The following is a 12,782-nucleotide window of genomic DNA, read 5'->3' on the forward strand; positions in this document are numbered from 1 at the left end:
ACAATTGTTTGTGTGGGATTAGAGACAATAAATCAAATAATATTTTCCTACATTGTGTAGAGTTTAATGTGGGTTGTTCCAGTTCCGTTTATTGGAACATTCTAGTTAAGCAATTAAAACTGCTATGCGTGTCGCAATGTATTAATTTATTTTCAGGGGTGAGCCAGAAAAGGATGGGAACCACTGGGTTAAGGAGTCGTCCCACCCCTTGGGTCAGCACCCCTCTGTGGGACCACGCCTGTGGAAATTAGAAGCTCTTTAGTGCCATATTTCACAGTATTTGTTGTTTCGTTTGTTGAAGCAGCTGAAACAGCCAATAATTTGGATTTTAGAATATTCTTCAACGTAGTCATTGCCAGTTAATTTATAGGACATTTTACGACAAATTTAGGCATGTTCGCCATAAAGCTATCAAAAACAACGTTATTGTTGCTTCACAAAAAGCATTACTGCGTAATTATCAGGAATATGCAAAAGCGATGGCCAAGTAATAAAAATATCAAAGCCCATACAGAAGTATAGGTAACATTTTGAATGTTTTAAATATCTCTTAATTTATGTTTGGATGTTGAAATTAAATAAAGAAATATTCGAATCATTTAAAATGCTTCCTACTTCTGTATTGGCTTTAATATTCTCAATACGTTATAAATTAATCGTTTTACAAAAAAGTTAGGCGAAATTATCACAAAAATGCAAAATCGATGGGAACGTTTTTCGCTTTAAAAACCACCGACTGCAGACAACGTTTGCGGGCAAAGACCACAAAAAAACTAAACGACAAACAAGCTACAACGCTTTACAAACCAAGCGCCTTTATTCCTCGACAGCTGTTAAATTAAAAAACCTTACATAGAGGAAAACGAACAGGTAATGGAAAACCGCGCAGTTGCTAGTAAACGATAAGGCAAAATAACCGACTCGAGAGGCGAGCTTTTGTGTCCAAAAACCGGGAGATTGGCACCTGAAAGCGAAACAGGCTGGCTTTGCCTGAAACATTCACAGGAGTGGCGAAAACTCTTAATTCGCTGGTAACCCCCCGCCCCCCGGGGTTCTAGGGTTACTTTTGTGTCCAGCGCTCTTGTGAAGTGTGTACGGCGGTGACTGCCTTAGATGGGAGCCGATAGCTGATATGTGATGTGTGTACAACGCTACGCATTCACGCAAACACGAAAGGATCTTGGGGCATAATGACTGGAGGTTGTAGTAAGACAAAGTTGAAAATGAACAAACAGTTGTTCGAAGTGTTCAAAATGCTATCTACTTCTGTATGGGTTTTAATATTCATTCTACGTCTTACTACAACCTCCAGACATTATCTTAAGAATATTCAAAACATTCAAAATGCTATCTACTCCTGTATGGGTTTTGCTATTTCTACCATGAAAGGGAAGATTGTTTGTACTTATAAGAGCAGCCGATCGCCCTTTCCACCTACGGTTTAGGAATGTGTATCCCTTGTCAGTTGTCATGTCTGCTCCATTCGGACATTTTTTTGCCTTTTTTCTTTATTTCTACCCACGATTTGGGTCTCATTTCATTTCCATTTTATTTGTGGCCGTGACTGCTTAATTTGGTGCGAATTTCAATGCTTTTTGGCGTAACACATAGTCTACATATTTGACGCATTTTTTTCGCCATTTTTTTTGTTTTGCATTTAGTGACAACTTACCAGGGGCGAAAGTAGAAAAAAAATGACCGGAAAGTTGAAATCTTTTTTAGCGGAATGCACAAAATTTTGAGAGATTACGTCACAAAGTTACGTCATAATGGGTCGACTAAAACATGTATCCTCAGGCAACCTGCGGTTGTCGTTCAAAGTAGTGAACAAACGTCCAATTGAAATATTAGTTTAGTTACATTCAAGGAAATGGCAGGAAAACTGGTGAAAAAGGTTTGGCCTGTTATTGAAAGAACAATTTTTAATGATACGACATATCTGAAAAAAAAAAAAAAATAGCAGAACGCCATTCTGGACTGTCCCTGCCTTTTTCACCACTGCCTAATAACCAATCCCTGATTTTCCACCGTTTGATTCTTTCCCAAACGTTGTTCAAATTTTCGGCGGCAAATGTTAATCCGTTATCTTACTCCAGTTAAGCCGAACGATTGCAGACAACAGAACACTGTGTTGGAATTGCTGCAGGTTCAAGCCTGTCTGGGTCCTCTTATCACTTTTCAATCTACACCCGGCTAACCAGATTGTGTCGGAAAGGTTTGGGTAGAAGTCCCGGTTGGCATTTTTGACAGATTGCCCTTTGTTTTAAGTTAGTGGTTCGACTGGTTCCTGAGCTGTTTAGTGTCGTGACCCCTCAGAATAACCTAACGGATTTCGTTCACCTCTTAATTAAATAAAAAAAATTATGACCTGCATTTAAATCATTAACAAATGATACAGGAATAAACCAAAGATTTGCTTTTAAAACTTTTAAACATTAAAGAGGGTTGTAGATAAGTGGTTCTTAACTAAGGTAATTTAGAGAGGGTATTGTACTTTTAGCAATGATATGAAAATCAATCTTTGACCGTTAAATAGTGATATGTATAGTGGCAGTCAGCATATTAACTAATTTTTATCGTTTATATTTAATAGTATGTTTAAGGTGTTATAGTGTTGTTTATATATTGCTTCATTTATTTATTGCTGATATAAATGCAAACATTTCATCATTTGTTCATTAATTGATTGACAGGGACATATATTCATATTTTTAAAGAGGTAATTAAAAGCCATTAAAGTCCTTAAGGGTCACGACACTAAAAAACGTCAAAACACGCTGCTATACATCCCTGTACTTGCAGCGAAGAAAGATAACATCTTTTCCTCATGGGTAGCAAGTTACAAGAGGGCTGTGTTAGTACAGTTTAACACCCTGATTTAATTAGGGCAATTGAATAGAAACGGTGTATGATATATGTGAGCCCCCGTTTTAGGTGTTATTTTGACCCGGGGGTTCGGTTACAGCGTTGTTGGTCTTGTTAAGTCCCCGTGACGTATAGAATAGTTGGCTGACAAATTTAAGGGAGAACAGTTTTGCGGACGTTTTTTTGGAAGATTTTAAACTGAAACCAACGAAACGTTATATGTCTGTTGTAGGACAAACCAACTGGTTTCAGCATATAGATGTAGATTAAAGAGTTTAAAATTTGCACTGGCCTAGTTGCTCTGATTAAATAGTTTAGAAACTAAAATTTTTTTATACCGATTGATTTTTCTTCTAGTTACTTTGTAGGACATAGGTTTTTGAAGTTTTTTTACTAAATGTTTTGCGCGGACCAGGCTCGACCAGAAATTATTTAGAGATAATGACATAAAAGGAGACTTAAGAAACCTGTTGATTTCAGGCGCAAACCTAAATCAGGTTACACACTTTGTACAGGGGCAAGATGAACAAATCACTGTTATTTCGCAAAACCAAACATTTTCCTTTCAAATTACCACCCACCGCTGTGTCCTATGTGTAAAGCAAGTCATTCCCAGCACTGTAATTTATGACGTCATGCGTTGAATTACGTCACAAACGAAATGTCTCTTTGCGACCTCGGAGCTCACTTGGGAACAGGGAAGTATTTTTAGGAAAAGGGCAACGCGTATTTTTAGATTGCTCGCCGCTTTCAATTTGAAAGCGGTCGTAACTTGAGCCAAATCGCTTTAAACAGCCGTGTTAAATGTTTTACTATTAAAAGTGTAAAGATTCACATAATGCAGAAGGTTCATTGGTATTTAAAGGCTTCCAATTTTAAAAAGGCAAGTTTATTTACACAAAGTTTATCATTGAGGGACACCGCAAAACTCACGTCAGCTATATTTTTACCCGTAAAATTTTAAAGATTTAATAGCTTGATAGTCTCAAGTGAATTCACATAATGCAGAAAGTTGATTGATATTTAAACGCTTCCAATTTTACAAAAGACAAGTTTATTTAACATAGACTAGTTATTCCTTTTAATAGCATTGTCATCAGTAAACAACTATTTAAAACATGTCTACGTTTTAACAAATTAGTTTAAATGTTTTAATTTCATTTAGTTTGCTTGTTTGAGTATAACAACGACGTAATTGCTATCAGATTGCGACACTTTTGTCGAAAAATATCGGGTATCGGTATCAGAATAACCGTCAAGTATCGGACATCCCTAGTCGGTAGTATTGTTTACAATACATCATATAGGAGTGTGGACGATCAACCTTTCGTGTTTATTCATTAATTTCCGTACGAAAATGTGGGCTATTTTTTTTTTAGTGTTTTTTGTGTGTGTGTTTCGGTACTAAACGACCTGGTATCGTACAAAATAGTTAAAATATGAAGCGTTAACTTAAGAGAAGTACCGACACTAAACGACCTAGTATCGTACAAAATAGTTAAAATAACCAAGAGATAACCCAGCAGAGGAAAGCAGGACAATGAAATATCAGCAAAGTCGCGTTAACCACCGAATTACGCCATCCGCGTAAAAATAGGAACTCTGACTCACGCCCCTCAAAAGCTCGAGTGAGTGCGCGCGAAAAAAATCAAGCGAGGGGAGAGCTTCTATGACGTCATAAACACCCACGCGCGCGACCTGGTTCCCATGCTGTCACCACAGGGGGGTAAACATTGTCACCGGCAATCGCTCGTTAAAAGATGGCGTCATTTTGTTGAACACAAGAACCCTGGTTGTTTCTGTGTGTGCGAATGCTTGGTTTGATGTCGTTTGAAGTGGGAGGCTCTTTTTTTATGTTTGGTTACCGGTGCTATGGGATTCCCCTTGTGTGACAAGCACCTTATTTCTATGTAACAACACACTGTGCGTACTTTACAACTTGCAATATGGTAGAATTTGAAACTGACACGCGTTTAAGATGTCTTTCAATCTTTACAAGTTTTGAATTCATTTGTGTATTGAAAAGTCTTTGAAAAACATTGTGGTTTTCCAAAAGTCCTTAAATTGATTTTATGTCCAGCCCAGGTTATTGATATGTGTTGAAAGTGTCACGGCAAAACTTTTTTGTCGCCGACACACGCTCGTAAAAAGATGGCGTCATTTTGTTGAACACAAGAACCCTAGTTCTTTCTCTGTGTGCGATTGAGTTGGTTTGATGTCTTTTGAAGTGGGAAGATCGTTTTTGATCTTTGGTTACCGGTGCTACGGGGCTTGGGAATTCCCCTTGTGTGGCAAGTACCTTATCAAACAACTAGAAGTGATTTGTATTTCATCAAGTCGCTTTAGTTTGACAACCGCCTCGCATGGAAACGAGGTTCTACTTTGAACCCACGCCCTTTGTGGCTTTTCGTCCGCCGTTGAAGTCGTTTTTGCGGTCGATTTTGTGGTGCGAAAATTTAATATCTGCATCGGAGCTAAGGTAACCTGAAAATACGATTTTAGCACTTTTCCGTTCCATATTGCAACAACAAGGCAATAAGCCAAACAGTTAGAACATACAGAGTCGCAATTTGACCAGATTCGTGAATTGACCATCACAAAGGAACAAAATGAGCCAGTTGCAAACGTAAACACGAAAAAAGTTTATTTCTGAAAAAAGAGAAATCAAATCCCACTTCAGACACAGAAACACACACGAAAAGATGAAATGGTTAACTATGTTGTAATGCTAGTAAGGGTGTTACAATCTACCCGTCCTTTTAGTGAGTTGGTGTTTCGCAAACAGTTGAAACCACTACTTTAGATTCTACAATTTAAAGCAATATTTCTCAACCTTAGGGCGACCACCAAAAATTGAATCACCGTTTGATTTTTTTGGTTGGCGGGCTTCAGTATTACACTACACGTGGTGGTTTAATTAAGATTGCCTTTAGCGATATAAATTTAAGAGGACAAACACGAAGAGCTGGCTCAAATTATTTTAAATTAGAATCTCATCATGCCAAGATTTAGGCCGAAGCTACTCAGCTTAGTATTTAGGTCTTCACAAAAAAAGGTTGAGAAACACTGATATTGATGAACAGCACAGCGTAGAGCAACAGCGTGACATCGTTGCTATGTTTGAAGTTCGAAAAAAAATCCCCGCACGCACTCATGCCTATAAACAGTGTCAAGCATTGTACAGCAGCACTGTGTACAAGCCCAGACCTGTCTTACACCGCTCGCTACAAGCCTGTTAACAGCTGTTATGGTTACTGGAGTCGATAGCGAGTCCAACGGGAGGTATTTTGACAGGAAAAATGCCCCCCTATCTGACACATGTACACACACTGTTCAAAGAGAGGCGGTTTGTGTTTGCCAGGTAACGTAATGTTTTCTGCTGCCGTCGTTAATGGTTTATGGTAAACGCCTTGAGTTTTTTCGTTTTTTTTCGGCGAATATTTATCGGTTGACTCAGCATTTTAAAACCAGAAACCATTGTTGTGCCATAAATCAAAGCCGACAGAGGCATTTTAATGATAGAAGCGTGACGATTGACGTAAACATATTGTACTAAGTAAGTGACGTTAATGGCGTCGTAAATGACATCGCAATTATTGTGAGAAATATTTCAAGTATTTATAACAGAGAAAAAATAAAAATAAAAATTATTTAAACCAGGTGAGAGAGAAATACTTAAACCAGGGTTCTTCTAACGGAATCAATAGCGCAAATGCACCCGCAAATCATTTCCAAATTAGAAAAAAACATTCCCCATTAAAATTTGCCTCTGCATACTTGCAGAATAAGCTATCATTTAGGAATCGGCAAAAAACCTTTACAAAGTCTATAAACGTTAGAAAACACCAAAACAACGTGAATATGGGTATTTGGGTAAAAATGCATTCAGATTCTATTAATTTACCAGTTTTGTTCAGGACGCTAACTCAGCCGTAAAATAACAACATTCCCCCCAGCTCCCATATTAAATTTCGCTTATATGCCAATATTCCTTTATCATAAAGAAAGTACAACATCTCTGTGCATTTAAACATCGCCCACAAAATACCGTTGCCAGGTCGTTGACATTTGTAGCGGTGACGTCACACACATTTGACGTCATCGCCGAATCTGCGATTTTCGTGGAGCGATGAGAACCCGGGCTGGAAATAAACCTGTCGATTCCCGTAGGAAAACGTGCGAACTGTCACGGCAACATTTGGAAGTAAGTCATGCCCTTTGGAGGTAATTATTGGTTGATTGACACAACGGTCATTGGTGTTTTATAATTTGTTAGATAATTTTACCCATTGGTTTGGTGTTTTGTATTTTGAAGTGCGTTGCACAATTTGATTGCTTTTTGGCAAAACTGTTTGATTTTTTGATAAAAAACCGATATGCGAAAGTAAGGTATCACGTTTTACAAATTAGACTTGGGCTCGTGCTATTTTGGTTTGCCCAAGAGTATATATAGACGTTTCAATTTCAAATATTTTAGGCATGTCTGAGAAATTAATGACGTCATTTGGTATCATTTCGAAAATAAAGGTTAACGGCAACGAAATAAAATATCAAGCATCAAATATCCCAAATAAATATCGGTATCCTTATCGCAATAAAGTTTAAACTATCAGACATCCGTCCTATGTCGAGTATCGTAACAAAATGTATCTGACATCTCAAGTCCTATTCACAGCAATAAAAACGGGATATTGAGGGCACTATAGTGTTGGCTTTTCTCGTAATGGTAGCACATGTAGCGCATGTGAAATCAAAAATATACAGGATGCTTTTGATGAATTGCCTCGAAGGCGTGAAAAACAAAAGGCATGGTATGGGAACACCATTTCCACAGCTCCAAACGCGCTGTCAAATAATAAAGCACTCTTGGGCGTTTGTTTAGATTAAATTCTAAACTTTGGAATTTAGATGATGGCATTTGCGCTGTGTAACGAAAAACCAACCAATCATCCCAACAAACTCGTTTCACGCGTCACGCGAAATAAAACTACTATAAGGTCGTTAGGGTCTTTATATTAAAAAGCTTAGAAAGATGGGCCAAAATCACATTACCGCAACCCAATACACTCTTTCCATTAAGGCCTCAGCATGCCACCATCAGTCATGGGCATTATCAGGGACCGAATCGCAGCTACTTAATTAACCCTTATTGTCCCGAGACCGCAAATTACTGCGGATGGCAGACAGACTGGTAATCTAACTTTTTTTATATAAAACAACGGCCCTTGAAGCATCTGATTGCGTCTAATGGGCATGTTGGCCACCGCTATAGTGATTTCGCTTGGCGAATAAATTGTGCTTTTATCACCCAAACGCAATGTTATCTTTCGAAAAGACCATTTTTCGACTTCTTTTGGGTGTTTGAAACTGAAATAGCTTCCAAATGAACATTACAGTCATCTGATCTTGAACGTAATAACGCCTAAAGACAATAAGTCAACGCTATACGCCTTTCTGGTTACATGAGCGCTTTTTGTGGCTTGGATTCCTTATTTGGCTCCTGAGCCGCTTGGCCGGTTTTACAGCCTATTTAAACGAAGCTGGGGCCTCTTTTTTATATTGCTTAAAATCAGTGGTAAGGTAATACCATTTTATGGTTTGCTATGAGATCTGTGCCTGTTGCAATATTATCAGTTTTTTGTGGTTGATTTTATATCTTTCTCGAAATAGCGCTAAAAGGAAAATGTTTTGCGGTTTGTTGCCTTTTGAAGTAGGTTATCTGGGAATATTACAAGTCTAAATGCTGAATCAGCCAAGCTATATTGCCAACTGTAAGTGCAAATTCCTACTATAATTGCACACCTGAAAACAGATTATTAGCAACTTAGGTAATACTAATAGGAAGTTTTCCTAAAATCATTTCTTTTTGTGACGTTAATATGGCTAATTGAATACAATTTACCAGTGATTTCAGGCCTAACAAGATTAAAATACAATACATGGATGTATATATAGCTACTATCGCCAACTTATGTTTGTGCTATGTTTTAATGACATGAATGTTGCGATTATATTACGGCAAAAAGAGCGATGTAACTAGCTGTAATTAACCTAAATATGATTCGTACTAAACAAAAAAAAGCATAATTTCACCTACCAAGCAGGTTTTTATATTTTTGATGGGCAGAGTATACAACGCCTAACCTTTTACCCAAATATGCATATGTAATCCCACCGACCAACTTCAAAGGTTACGCCTGTTTTGGGCGTACTTGGCCGCTATGTTGTAAAAGACTGGCACTTTGAAAACCCTGAATAAGCTGCACGTAAAATAAATACAAACACTTTTAGAAAAACATATGTTTTTTAGAGACTTAAAACGTAAATTAATCCCAATCGAATACATTTAGGGATCCAAAGACTTGATGGCACCCCGGCACGACCATATATTTCCATTAAACCATTGGGCGCTTAAGCAAGGTTGTAAGGGTATATAAATAGCACAACACCCAGTAATATTTATGAATAGCGCTGTGCCGAGCGGTAAATAGGAAGCTTAAAGCGGAAAAGGACGCCGAGTCCCATTCGCCTGTGAACAAAGTACATCCCGGTTATAAGTGTGTGTGTTGCTTTCGGGAGATACATTGTGTTTCCTGGTATTGACCGCGCACCTGTGCCCTGTACTTAAGTACCGCGGGAAGGGCGACAGCTGTAAAACTGTTTCCCAACGTTATTTGGCCGAAAAATAAACACGGTCAAGTTGTTCAAATACGTTGCGAAACGTTAGCAAAAGAAAGTGTTTCTCTTTGGGTTTACTTAATATGGTCATCTTTTCTGTCAAATGGTTTTATTTCAGCTCAACTTTTGCGCCGTAAGTTTTTTTTGACTTCTTTGACCCAATGAAAGCAAAATAAGTGTTTTTTTGTTGTATTTTGTCCCTTTTCGTTAGATTTTTTGTAGCACAATATCACCAAACTATTCCTAACAAGGTTTTGAGCCTTTTTTCATCCAACATGTCTGCTTTTCATTTAAATCACGTCATCGTATTTGTTAGTAGTACCTTTAAAAAATGATGAAATACACATAACTGTATCACAAAAAATAAGTGAAGTTGAACAAAACAACGTTCGAAATAATCATTTTTATACCCGGCGCGAAACTATAAGCTTGTTTAGAATACTTTGTTTAGCCTTGTGTGTTGTTTATAGCCCATTACGCAATTGTCGCACAAACTCTCAATACATCAGTACTAGCAACCAGTGCATAGGATACTGTACTTTACGGGTGGTGATCTCTCAAGTAGCACTAATAAACCTCACCGCCATTGATGGCCGTGCACAGGTGGCCAGGGTGCTTAGTATTTGTTGTGCGACCTAATCTCCTAAGTCCGGTTGATCGACCGATTGTCGGCGGCGTTTGGGCGCCATGTTTTGTCACGACGCTGGGACGAACTTGCCAACAATAATCTCACGGATAATTCGAGCCGGCGGCCTGGAGAGCGGATATGTGGCGTTTTGGGACCCGGCGCCCCAGATTTGTGAGGGTCCCACGCCCCCAGGACCCCCTAAACCCCGTGGGAATATTTTTACAATATGCAAGGGTAAATAGCCGCCAGGAGTCGGATTGTCACAACGATTGAGCTCGTTTTACGCCAATTATCGGCACTTTTTTGCGACTTAAGGGTTCGCCCCCCGATTTTTCGAGATTAAAGGGTGTTAGGTTCCAGGTTCCGGTCCACTTGGCGCCGCGGGGCCTTTGTTAAGTAAATATTTGCCAATTTTTACCCCCTGGATGCGCGAATTCGCACTCTTTCGAACAGGATTAGGGTCTTTGGCCGTAAACAGGATTTCGTAAATCTCACTGTGACTCTATGTCTGTTTATTTTTTAGATTAACGTGATTTTTACCCGCTTTGTGTTTTTCAAAATAACAAGCTTTCGTTTTGTCAATATATTGACAAATCAATTCCTAATCTATTATTTTTACGTATGAAACAACACTTGAAAAATTTTGGAGCAGAATGTTAAGATTCAGACCTAGGTAGCATTTTGTGAACGTTTCGAATAAATCTTAGGGTAATGGCTGGAGGTTGTAGTTAGACGTAGAATGAATATCAAGCCCATACAGAAGTAGGTAGCATTTTAAGCGTTTCGAATAACTCCTTATTCATTTTTAACAGATGTTAAAAAAACATGAAATATAACATTAAAGTGCACTTCAGATAGCAACGGGACAAAGCCCACGTTGGTTAAACTGTTCAACCATAACCAGTTAATTTCGAGGCTCACCAATGACTTACACAAGTTCTTGCGAGAGACCCAAATATAGTCCCACCACTATTGCGTTAAAAACAAGCTGCATTTAAATCAAACTGCGCAAATAAGCTATTCAATAAACCATAAACCGCGCTGACGTTTTTTGTGTTCAAATGTGCTCGATTTTCAAAGGAATAACATTCATTGCCGTTACAACATTACCAGAATCTTTTAACACAGTTTAAGATCTATAAGAGTGATACAGCGCATTGAATGCACGCAAATCAATGAAGCAAATGCTCACTTGGAAACTGAATCCATTCTCTCACGGAAGAAGTGACGTCAAAGGTTACCCAGCCCTCATCGGACGTGTCCATTTGGCGCGTTTCGATAAATCGCTTCACAGGGGGCTTCCCCTGCTTTTGAGGCTGCGAGAGCTGGCAGAGTTCGACCTGAAAAAGCGAATTGTTTAAATAAAAATATGAAAACAAGTCGTTTCAAAACGACTTAAGTCCCAATCAAGTCATTCGTAAAATAACTTAACAACAAGTCAAGTCTTTTTAAATAGACAACAAGTAAACTTTAAACCAAATCACTGTTAAAAATACGGTTAAAATAATAAAATTGGCAAACTCGGCTGATTCTGAGTAACTCAGCACAAAAATAACACAAAACCAACATATATCAAGCTATTGTTTTACAAGCAAAAGTTAAGAGCGTTTATTTAAAAAAATTTTAAAACAACTTTTTCGCCTTTCATTTTTGTTTTTCACTCATATTATTTCGCTGCTTTCTTAGTTCAAAATTTTTTTCGTTTTTTTTTTATAATACCTTTTCGCTTGTGTCGTCCATAGCACTGTGGTTTGGCACCTGGTAGAACCGCAAGGAGGCGCTAACAATCATGTCCGGGTCAACGTCAGTCTGCGTCAGATCAAAGTCGAAGAACTCCGAAACTCCCTGCGTCATTTTCAGCTCTTTGTAGCGAACTGTGAGTAAAAAGCATGTGTTGGGATTAGTAACTAGTAGAAATGTACGATAATAGCAGATTCGATACCCGATATTAAGCGATAGTATCGGTTATCCCTGTCAAGCACTTAATTTTGAGGTATAGAGATGTGTTTTCCTGTTATTTGCACACCTAAAGAGCGGAGACCAAGCACAACTCAGCATTTTTATGGAACTTAAAGTGTGCAAGTTGCTAATTCATAAACAAAATTCGCCGGATGCACCTACCCAGCAGAATAGTAAAGTTAAGGAATTGAAACGTAAATTTATTAGATAATAGTAAATAATTTAACGGGAAAACGGGAATAAAACTTAATCACACTAAAGCAAACTATGGCCCGAAAACCTGGTAAAAAAGAAAATCCAATTGGCATTTTAAAATAAATAAACGCAACAAATCGAACACCAAGGTATTAGAAACTCAATATTCATCTTTTTGTCCTCTATCTAAAGCCGAGACAAAGATTTTCTGTAATATCGTGTATACCTACCATGTTATCGGACATCTTTTCAACCGAGGTTTGTCGCGAACTGTAAGTTAATAATGTTGATAGAAGGAAGAACTTATGACAAGTAGGGATTTTTTTTTATAATATCGGATTGGATAAGATACCCGATACCAAGTGATGGTATCGGTACTCGTCCGATACTGAAGTGGTATCGGTGGCAATCAGATATAAAACTAATGGAGGAATTCCAGCCAGGATTTGCGAACAAA

At 38.2% G+C, this 12,782-nt stretch overlaps 1 protein-coding gene across 1 annotated transcript in view; it reads right to left on the bottom strand.

Annotated features, from left to right (window-relative positions):
• The window catches only part of LOC146139171 (transforming growth factor beta-2 proprotein-like), a 33,541-nt gene that overhangs the window by 8,597 nt on the left and 12,162 nt on the right, over positions 1 to 12,782 (bottom strand). Inside the window, exons 2-3 of the mRNA XM_083391114.1 lie at positions 11,891 to 12,045; positions 11,364 to 11,511 (exon numbers count right to left, since the gene is read on the bottom strand). Of these exons, the coding sequence (XP_083247240.1) occupies positions 11,364 to 11,511; positions 11,891 to 12,045 (303 nt within the window). The remainder of the gene's footprint in view (positions 1 to 11,363; positions 11,512 to 11,890; positions 12,046 to 12,782) is intronic.

This window comes from Ascidiella aspersa, chromosome 6 (assembly GCF_963924565.1).
Source record: "Ascidiella aspersa chromosome 6, kaAscAspe10.2, whole genome shotgun sequence".
NCBI lineage: Eukaryota > Metazoa > Chordata > Ascidiacea > Phlebobranchia > Ascidiidae > Ascidiella > Ascidiella aspersa.